Source organism: Drosophila suzukii, chromosome 3 (assembly GCF_043229965.1).
Source record: "Drosophila suzukii chromosome 3, CBGP_Dsuzu_IsoJpt1.0, whole genome shotgun sequence".
Classification (NCBI taxonomy): Eukaryota; Metazoa; Arthropoda; class Insecta; order Diptera; family Drosophilidae; genus Drosophila; species Drosophila suzukii.
The window spans coordinates 8,825,339-8,836,516 of NC_092082.1; the positions used below are offsets into that span (position 1 = coordinate 8,825,339).

The 11,178-nt window shown below is 36.3% G+C and overlaps 2 protein-coding genes across 2 annotated transcripts; both read left to right on the top strand.

The window, feature by feature from the left end:
- The first annotated feature begins 1,327 nt into the window (after nucleotides 1–1,327).
- Nucleotides 1,328–3,016, top strand: Ir67c (Ionotropic receptor 67c). The gene has a single exon (XM_017077560.3). It carries the CDS (start codon nucleotides 1,328–1,330, stop codon nucleotides 3,014–3,016), a length of 1,689 nt encoding a protein of 562 aa, XP_016933049.3.
- A 384-nt stretch (nucleotides 3,017–3,400) lies between these two features.
- Nucleotides 3,401–5,223, top strand: Ir67b (Ionotropic receptor 67b). Its single transcript, XM_017077559.4, has one exon. It carries the CDS (start codon nucleotides 3,401–3,403, stop codon nucleotides 5,156–5,158), a length of 1,758 nt encoding a protein of 585 aa, XP_016933048.3. The 3' UTR covers nucleotides 5,159–5,223.
- Nucleotides 5,224–11,178: the final 5,955 nt, after the last annotated feature.

Genomic DNA, 11,178 nt, shown 5'->3' on the forward strand with positions numbered 1-11,178 from the left:
AAAAGTCAACAGTCAATAGCTCTTTATGTTTGCGTTTGAAATTTATATTTATTTATTGTTATTTCTGTTCGCCAGTTTGGCGTTGCTGCAGCTTCATAATTTTGTTGCCAGGCATTTTTGCCCGGTTTGGCTGTGTTTTTCGCATTCTGCAGTAGCCATTGGAAATGAGTTTTGTCTCTTTGAATTCCAAGGTCTGCCATTCTTTACAATTAGCAACTAAATTTATGAGCGATTTCAATTTCAATGCGGTTTGCCTGTTGCTTTTGCCTGGCCTGGCTGATCTCTCTTGTGGGCTAACGAGTTTCTGGCCAAAAGCCACTGCAACAACGAATTCAAGAACAACATTGACAACCGTCTTAAATAACAAAGTCAAAGTCACTGACAGCATTTGAAACTAATCAGAGCAAAGGGCTAAACAATACTTTTTGAGTTACTAGTTTTAATAACAAATATATTAAACTCTTAATTTTAAAATATTTATTATAAAGAATATATATTATACATTTTTTTTACACTCACACTTGAGTCAATAAATTTTTTTGAAAAAATTGAAAAAAATCCCCACAACTTCTGATCATCTTGTCCCATAAACAAGCTGCATTTATCAGCGTTTAGATTCGTCTTGGAATCACTCATTGTCACATACCATCTGGCTGACATAATTTTCTTAGATCACCGCCCAGTTTAGCGCCCATTTATGCAATCATGTAATTTTATTAACAATATCTATGACATTTAGCAATTGTTTGGTCACGTTAGAACTGCCGAAGCCAGACCGCAAACAATTACGTTTACGTGGTCGTGGTCAAAGGGGCAATTTGGTAGATGCTGCGATAAGCAATACACACTGAAAAAAAAATGCAGCTATAAAGAGAATTGAAATTGCAAGTTAATATTATTAACAAAATTCAAATCAGTAAAATTTTAAAATTTTTCTAAAGTTAACAAAGTTTGTAGACAAAAAATAAATTGCCTACAAATGTTACGATAGGCTTACAATACCCTAATGAAATTAATATACTAGTTTCAGTGACAGAAAAAAATATATACAAGGTTAATAAATTATAAAACATATTCTCAACATTTTTTTTAACCTAACCTTAACCTTTTTTAATCTAAACATTCATTCATATTTTTCCCAGTGGATTCACCCGCGCACGACTTGTTCTTGGACTTCGACTTCAACATCGCCTCTGACTTCCACTTCAACTTCAACTTATTGACAATGCAATGTATTTGTTTCCGATAGAGATCTTGACCAGGCCTTAAAACCGCAAAGTCTTTGTATCGCGGTTCTCAGTGTCCTTTTTTCAGGCTGGACTGCGTCATGTGTCGCTTGCTAATTTTTATAATAATTATCTGGTACACAGGAAGGTCCACAAGTTGGTCAGCCAGCGAGGTTATACATCAGCTTAATAAATATCAGAGGTTGAAGCTTAATATTCACTTGGATTGCGGTGAAATGGAACTACAATTTGATCAGGAAGTGTCGAAATTATTACTAAATAGTTCTGGGAAGCAAAATAAACTATTGGGTAGATTTAACGAACATGCTTTGATAATTGCCTGTTTTAAAGAAACTCATGGTAACCAAACTTTATATGGAATAAAGGAAATACTCTGGGGATTGCAGCACTTACCCATATTTTATATTGTTAATGGCAACATGAATTTTTATTTTCAACAAGCTTTAAGCAAGGGTTTCCTTAATGTGCTAGCTCTAAATTTGTGGAATGGAAAGCTCTATACCTACACTCCCTATCCCAGAGTTGCAATTCATGAAATTGAGGATATTACAAAATTCCATGTCCTGACAAAATTTAAAAATCTGCAAGGACAGGAGGTTCACATTTCCGTGGAAACGATGACTCCTCGGTGTTTCCACTATACAAATCGTGAAGGTAAAAAAGTTTATACTGGTTATATGTACAAGTTGATCAAAACGTTTATTGATACCTACAATGGCACTGAAAAGCATGTATTTGGAAATGTGGAGACCATACCATATAAAAAGGGTTTAAAAGCACTAGCAAACGGTGAAATCGATATGATGCCCCGGATTATACATGCATTGGATTGGAATTTTTTCTACCGCAGTCATATCTTGTACAACATTAAAACCTTTATAATGGTTCCTTGGGCCGAACCCTTGCCAAAATGCCTATACTTCATACGACCTTTTGGTAATGCAGTTTGGATTACTTTTATTGTAAGCTTTATCTATGCCTCTTTGGTTACCTGGTGGATAAGACATAGAGATCGGGAGAACTCTTCCTTATCCCGGAATTTTCTGGATGTGCTCCAGCTGCTGTTTCAACTTCCTCTAACCAAAAAATGGCACTTCAATCTAGGATTGAATCAGGTACTCACTTTCATCGTCCTCTTCGTAGTTGGGTTTATTGTGATCAATCTATATACCGCCCAACTATCCAGTTTTTTAACAACTGGTTTATTTAAACGACAACTTAACAGCTTTGATGATCTATTCCGTGAAAAGCGTACATTGCTAGTGGAAAGTTTTGACGGTGGAGTACTACACAACATGATAAAGGCCCATATTATTCAAAAAGAATTTGAAAATATAACATTAATTACCTCGATAGAGGAGGTCTTCAAACATCGCAAGAGCCTGAATACTACATATGTTTATGAGGCCTATGAGGATCGCATTGCATTTGAACTGTATCAGCAAAAGTATCTCCGGGTGCCGATATTCAAGACATTAAAGGAGGTCTACGACCAAAGGCCTGTTTTTGTGGCTCTTCGTCATGGATTGCCTTATGTGGAACTGTTTAACAATTACCTTAAGCGAATCTGGGAGTCGGGCATTTGGTCTAAGCTAGAGAGGGACTCGCTTTTTGAGGGAATTGCTAGTGGTGAAATCAGTTTTCGGAAATCAATGTCCTGGGAAAAACAGGTATTCGATAAGGAATTTTATTTCTTCGCCTATATTTTATTGGGAGTGGGATGGTTTGTCAGCACTATCGTTTTTTTGGTGGAGAGATTGAGATATTAATTTACTAAACACAAAACACTATTGTAACAAGTGTACCTAATACAAATATAAATTAATAAATAACCTCTGCTAAGGTTAAAATATTAATCGAATCTTTTATTTCTCATAGTAATATTTATATTTATGAAAAATTGTCCAATGAAAGAAATGTTTATAAAAGTCCTAAAAAATCAGGGGTTGAAGCTAATGACGTCAGGTAATGACTTGTAACATTCTGCCCCTTCCAATTACATATATTCCTATGACTAACCATTAGATGTATTAAAATTATACTTTGCACTATGCATTTTATCAGGAACTGTAATTATATAATGATACCATTTAGTGGCTTTCTAATGTTGCCTATAAAAACTGCCCCCAGCTGCGGTTTTCAGAGTCATTTCAATGGATTTGCTTTACCTCAACACGCTTCAGAGTCTTTCGCTGTTTGAAGGAAATCGTTTGGGTCAATCAATTCAGGATCTAAATAACTTGTACCATGTGGAACTGAATGTGTTTTTGGAGTTTGGAAATGGTTCTGATATCTTGGCAGCAGCCCGACGTCCTTTTATACCTTCTCTTTGGATTAAAAATACTAAAACCCAACTCGTTATGGAAGGAAACTACAGTAGTTGCACCCTTACTGTTTTGTATCTGGAAGATGAGTATCTGCATCGTGGTCTTAACTATCTTACAAACTGGCTATGGAAATATCATTACCTACAAGTACTAATATTTTATAACGGAGAAACGTATCAAAAATTAACAGAAATATTCAGCTATTGCTTTGGTAATGGTTTTGTTGAGATACTTGTAATCATTCCGAATTCGGAAGGACTTTATAGCTTTATGCCCTATCAGAATACGCGGATTTTGCACTTCAACAATGTCAAAGAGTTTTATGATCACTCTCGCAAAAAAACAGATTTTAATGGATATAATATTACCAGTGGACTTGTAACAGCGGGAGCTCCTCGTTCGTTTTCTTTCAGAGATCGTCATAACCGATTAATCCTATCGGGATATATGCTTCGGATGGTTCTTGAATTTACAAATCAATTTAATGGATCCGTTCGGCTGATGGATGTAGTACGTGTAAAGGATGGTCTAGAACTTTTGGCTAATCGCACTATAGACTTTTTTCCATTTCTAATCAGACCACTTCATAAGTTCGCAATGACAAATATTCTTTATCTGGAGAATTGTGGTCTTATAGTGCCCTCATCAAGGCCCTTGCCTAACTGCCTTTATTTGATCAGACCATTTACATTTAGCACCTGGATTACTTGGCTATTAACGTTGATATACTGCTCATTGGCTTTAAGGATTTTAACCAGAGGACAAATAAGCCTTAGTTCCGCTTTTATGATTATTTTTCGATTGGTATTGTATCTCTCATGTGGCAGTGAATTGGGAACTCGACCATCTCATCATCGTTTCTTGCTCTTCATAATATTAACAACTTCAGGATTTATATTAACCAATCTTTATCTGGCCCAACTTTCGAGTAATTTGGCTGCAGGACTTTACGAAAAACAAATAAATACTTGGGAGGACTTGGACGAAACACATGAAATCTGGCCCTTGATAGATGTTGATGTGACAACTATGGAACAATTAATTCCCGATCGAAAGGGACTACTGAAACGCATAGTTCGCACATCAGAGGCAAATGTAGATATGTATCGTAGGAAGCTAAATACGAGCTGTATTCACTCAGGATTTTTTGATCGCATTGAGTTTGTTCTTCACCAACAGCAATTTCTAAGATTTCCTATTTTCCGGAAATTTCCGCATATCCTATACCAGCAACCTCTTCAAATTTCGGCTGCATTTGGTCGTCCTTACTCAGAGTTGTTCAATTGGTTTGTGAGAAAAATATTCGAAAGCGGGATTTATTTGAAAATGAAGGACGATGTCTATCGACATGGAATTCAAAGTGACTTATTGAGTTTCGGATTTCGTGATCAGCATATGGAAGTGAAATCTAATGATGTGGAATATTATTACCTAATTGCTTTATTGTGGTTGGGTGGTTTGACTTTGGCCACCATTTCATTTCTCATTGAATTGCTTATGGGATCTACTAAAATAAAAATAATTATACATTTTAAGACGATCAATTATGATAGAAATGCATTTTTAAAAGATCTAAAACACTAAAGATTTTATGGAGAAATCATTATTTAATATAACATAATTAAATCTCAGTTCCTTTTCAATTTCATGTGAAACTAGTTATGCACACCACATTTTCTGTTTACAAACTTAATAAATAACAGACATTAAAACCAATATTTAACAAATATCTATTGAATATCCAATTTGGTGAGTGCAACTTCTGGTGTCATATTTTGTTGCTCAGCGGGGCTTTAAAATAAACTTTAGTCTCAAACGTTTTCTTCCCATAACTCTCCACCCAACTGTAATTACAACGAAAATACGCTAAAATATTTTGCCGGCAAGGTGACGCCTCCCTTGCGGCCTCATTTGCATGCCCGCTGGCTGCACTTGCCGCGGCTCAAAATCCACTGCCCAAATGGCCAAAATGGCAAGCTGGCAACCTGCAACTGGCAATTGGCAACTGGCAACCGGCCAAAGTTGCAACTGCCTCCGAAGGTGTCTTCGATTATTGCCAAACATTAATTATTTGCGCGCGATTTGGCGCCCGCCTCCTTTTTTTTTGTGAAAGGCCTGGGCTAGTAGTTCAAATGTTTATTTTTCTGCTCTCCCCGGTGTATCTTTGATTGCTGGCTACACGGGGAAAATTGTGATGTTGATTAATAACATAAAGTTTAATGAAAAATAACTTTATAATTCCGTGTCAATTATCTATTCCGTTCTGTAGGTATTCCCAAGTTTGAGCTGCCCTTCCAATATTAACAAATAATAATCAGCCTTTATATTAAATAATACCTAATAAAGAAGTTTCTTTTCTTGATATTACCCCGTATTTATTTTTAAAAAACTCAAATTATTAAAATAAAATTATTTAAAGAATATACACAAAAAATATTTTCTCCTATGGATATTAATTAAGTTTAAATTTTTCGAATCTTTTTTCAAAAAAAAGGTTTCTTGTGTGTATAATCATCAGACCACAGGCAGCAATTTTTGCGCAACGAATGTGAGCCGAGGGACGGTCAGGTCGAATCTCCGCCGTCCTCTGTCCTCCAGCTTGGCTTATTTATTTTTGGCCAAAATTGCACATTTTCCCATGCTGCTGTTGCCGGTTGTTGTTGCTCGTAGCCGATGTTGCCAGTTGTTGTCGCGTCTAATCAAGGAGCGGAGTTAAGAGTCGCTGCCTTGGTCGCCCCATTGCCATTTAGCCCGAAGCGGCTGCCTCAGCCAAAACGATGAATATTGATTTAATTGAAAGTCATTGAAGCACACGTACTTCGTGGACACGAGTTTCGTAGTACCCTTTAACAGAGGGTATGATGTGATTAGGGGGAGACTTAATCGAAAGACAAGACTTGTTTCTGTAGTTGTCAATTTTTAGAATCATTTTTATAGATTTAGATGTCTTTAGTTTTCTACTAAGTTCTAATTTAACTGTGTATATTTGTCGTTACCATCTTTAGCTTGGTTTTACATTATTCTTGAAGACATAAAATGGTCAAAGAATATTATTTTATTTAGAAAATATTTTTTTGTTTTTTATAGAGGTATCTGTAACTTCGATTACTGGATTTCTTATATCCATTGCGGTTTTCCATTTGGCGTGGCAGCGAACCGACCGCCGATCACAGCTTGTGCCCTCCCACATGCCAACATCTTCACACAAACAACACACACACACACCCAAATGTGGAAAACCGACGCCCTGGCAAGAGTTTTCCCTGTATTTGCTGTTGTTGCTGGCACATTGACACAGTTTTCCATGGCAGATGTGCCCAAGCCCTGCTCCCCGTCCCCGCCCACCGCCCTGCCCCTTGAATTTTCCCCGGCGGCTCTGTCTCCCCATATTGGAATTTTGTCGACTTGTTTTCCTTTTTTCCACTTCGGCATCGTCGTCGCTGGCGATGCTGCCAAATGTCAAAAGGTTAATACGTGAATTAACAGCAAATTTCTTTGACTTGTGTGTGACTGCAAGCTGCTAGTTGCAGCCGATTCTACACATAAAAAAATGCCCCATAATAATTTTAAACGAAATTCTAAGCTAAATATTAAAATAATTATATGACACTTTTATGATTTTATTTTTATATATTTTTAGTTTAAAAGAAAATGTCTTGAAAAATATTTATATATATATAAATGTATTTCGGATCATTAAGTACATATGATTACACTTAAATAGCCTTCTATGATATGTTTTAAAATTTTTAAATATATTGGAAGCTGTTCACAAAAGTATCTCATTAACTTAATACTCCTTTTTCTAAGCAATCAGTTAATTTATAAATATAACTATTCGTAATCTATTCTAATTTAAAATAAGTCCTTGTTGAAACCAAAAATTTTGCAAAATTATGTTGCAAAGATGCTAATACATATTTTAGCACCAGTTTAAAAATATATGTATTTTTTCCAGTGTAGTTGCTGTTACTAGTCGCTGTTTTTCATGCAGCTGCTGCTGCTGGCGCTTTCCTTGGAATGCGGGCGTTGCTGTGTTTGTTTATTTTCTTTTAGGCGGCTCCGCTTTTCTCGTGGGCTCCCCTAATGCATTTGGGACACCAGCATGTGGTCGGTATGGGTGATTTTCGTGTGGTGGCTTTACAACATATTACATTAAAATGCTTCTTTTTGTTGTCCATTCTTCTAAAGCTTTTCGCCTTCTATGCCAATAAATCAATAGGAGTTTCAGTCGGCCGAATTCCTATCATTTTCCCAGGGTTAAGTTAAGTGCGGGATTACCCAAGAAAATCTAAAACATTTTGTAGAGTTTCCCACAAGAGTAAGAAGTTGTTTTCAAGAAAAATTCTTTTTAGGGAATTTTCAGCTTACTTTTGTGGGTGAAAGATTACAAAATAAACCCTTTGGAAGATCAGGAATGTAGAACCAAGACACAGAGTGCTATTTTTGAATCGAGGCGCCAAGTGTTCTTCCTCTTCATGAATATGAGTCATAATTTTCCTGAGCTGGTAACACCAACATCGTCTTTCTCTTTGACCCCCATTCTGCATAGCAACAGCCCCTCACCACTTTCTTCACAACTCCTTTCCACTTAAAGCTTATAAATTCCCTTGATTTTATTTTCCTACCACCAAAGCTCACTTGTATAACTCTTATCCTTGCAGTCAGCACATACAGCAACCCTCATCCTGAAGGACATTTTTCAGTAGTCCAGCGCATTCCCTCCAGATGGCGCCTACACATACTGCCCACCCCCATATGCATTTCAATTATACAAATTTTTCAATTACTTACAAAAATTCCATTTGGTACGCTCGATTGCCTTTTTGCCAGATGCCATGAGTAACCCACATAGATGGCGATTAAACGGACAGAGTGAAAGATATGCAAGCCAAACCGAAATAGAGTCGTATGTCTATGCAAATTTTTTGCGCAGTGGCAAGTGCATAATTTTTATTATTATTATTTCTCAGGCGCTATGGTATCCATGGCGCTACGCTAAAAGTGCCAATCTAGAGTAGATCAAAAAGCGCAAAGCCTACGGAGCAACGAGTGCCGGCCCACTTGGCGACTGCCCACTTGGGTTTTCCAGCTCAATTCAATTCATTAACCGAGCTCGGGCAGCGATTAAATCGCTCAGCCCATACTATGTATATCTATATTATTTGTGCACCACATATATATATTTATTTTTATTCATTTTTTAATGGAGCCGACCGCATAATCTCCTGACAATTTATTGGCATTTTCATGTGAATTATGCTATTTCAATAAATATACATTTTTCTTTTATTGCCACACATTACGAAGAGTGCGCCGCCAACTTTATCTTATATCTAGTGTGAAAAGTGGTCCAATCGCGATAGTTTCAGACAGCTTTATATTTTTTTTTTTTCATTTTAATTGATTCTTAATGGAAAAAATTCCCTTATCGCGATGGCAAATTTATGAAATGTTAATTACAAAACACACGATCAAAGTAATTTGAGTCCAAGTAATTTGGTTAGTTTTTGTTTTATTGTTGCGAAAACTGTCAAAGACTTTTGAGAATTCCATATATGATTTGATATTAATGGTTCGATAAATGAAAATAACCACAGCAGGGAGCAGAAAATTGCAAGCACTGCAATTAAAATCAGAGATCGTAAACAGAAACCAATTTCAGTTGGGGAATTGCTTTTGAGTTATTGCCAAATTTGCATAGCCTTGGGCATGGTCTATTGATTTAGATTAATTACTTAAACTGTCTAGCATTTGCTGGTTTTAGCAGGTTACAACATTTCCTCATCATTATAGTTTTATTACTGTCTAACATATTCCAAAAAAATATTTATTAGCTTTATTTATTAGATATTAAATTTGTTTAACTATTTTTCCAGACTGGCCTTCCATATTTAATGAGTACTAAAGCTTGTGCGATCTACAAAGGAGTTTTGAAATTCCTTCAGCGCTTTTTTTCTAATTACAAATCAATTCTCCATGATTTTTTAGAATATATTTTAGGCCATCATAAAATTCTGTGCTTAAGAGCATCCCCCCCAACCTTTTGAAACTTTTATGACCCCTCAATTACCCTGTACTTTTACGCAGACAAATACTTTGAAATATTTTCCTGACTTTTCCTTTGTATTTGGCATAATCTTATTTTTCCAAATTACCTTTTAACGATCGATAAAGTAGGAACTCGACAGTAAAACCTCAAGCATTGTATTAAACTAGAGGAAAGTTCTTGATCATTTTTATAGCGCTCTAAGCTTAAACTGATCCCCATCACGATGTTTTCTATTTAACGATCACTCATTTGTATTTATTAGCTCCCATTTCGTGCTGGCATCTGGCTTTCATTTCGAGCTCTCTCGCCTCCACTTGACTAAAATGTAATATCATAATTCGAATTTACAACATTTTAATGCACTTTGCTCGTCCCATTTCGTGGCTATGGCTTTTTTCTTAGAGCTGTCCCATATGGGCGACCATTTAAATTCCCGGCTGTGTTCTTCTTGGCCGTTTGCCGCTGGTGTCCGTGCATATTTGCCGCTGCTTTGACGCCATTGTTGCATGCAACGCGTCGGCGGCAGTCGGCAAAATGAAATTTCATATTTTCTTATTGCACAACAAGAGCAAAAAAAAAAATACAAACATTTTTTCATAATTTTTTTACACTTGAAAAAGTCATTTTAAGCTGCCCAACTATTTTTTAAAAACAAATAAAAGCTAAAGCTGAAATAAAAGCTAAATTTGAAAGAATGATTGATACCTTAAAAAGGTGTTCTTAAATTTACAGGAGAAGATTGTAATTTTTATTTTTCTTGTAAAACATATATCTGATTATAAAACAATTTACAAATACATATTTTTTTTAGTTGCAAGCATGTAAGTATTTATAAACATTTAGATCCTTTTTTGTTAGTTCAGGAAAGATTTTGATTTTGCAAGATTGTCAGGGATGGCAATTTTTATTTGGTTTTATACATATCCTACTCTACATAGTTATCTAGTTATAATGAAATTTCCCCATTATCCAATTTTTTTATTGGGATTTTTTTTCAACCAATAAAAACAATAAACATTTTTTTGTAGTGATCACGACTGTGCGGAGCTCTAGTGGACTGAGACTTCATTTAATGTACTAACCAGTGTAAGCCCACTCCAAATATTTATCCGCCCAGCCCCCCGAAGGCGTAGACAGTCGCATTTAGCAATTGCAGACCAAACTGAGCCATGGCCAAAAGCAAATGTCGTCGTCGCATCCTTTTTGGTAGGATGCCTGTGCCTGTGAAGGGAAAAAATCCTTTTTGTCTGCGCCGCGTCGCCTTTCATTTCGCGGGGCGTTAATATTAAAATGCATGTAAAAATGCAGGAGTCCTTTGGGTTTGGGAATTTTGCGCTGAAAAATGCTGCCCTCGGTGGGCATAAGCTCGCATATGTGAGAAATAAGAAAACGAGCGAGATTGTTTGCCATAAGAAATTATGATACGTTTAATTACCAAGTGGAGCACGTGACTGGCGAACGAGCGATGATGGCCCATTCCTTCGGCACTTAGCTCGTTCATTAACAGCTGTCAGCACATTTGGCATTCGGATTCCCCAAGCGCCTTTCACAA

What these genes read in the sequence shown, in the direction of transcription:
- Ir67c (XM_017077560.3), top strand. Translation starts at nt 1,328, where the DNA reads ATGTGTCGCTTGCTAATTTTTATAATAATTATCTGGTACACAGGAAGG.
- Ir67b (XM_017077559.4), top strand. Translation starts at nt 3,401, where the DNA reads ATGGATTTGCTTTACCTCAACACGCTTCAGAGTCTTTCGCTGTTTGAA.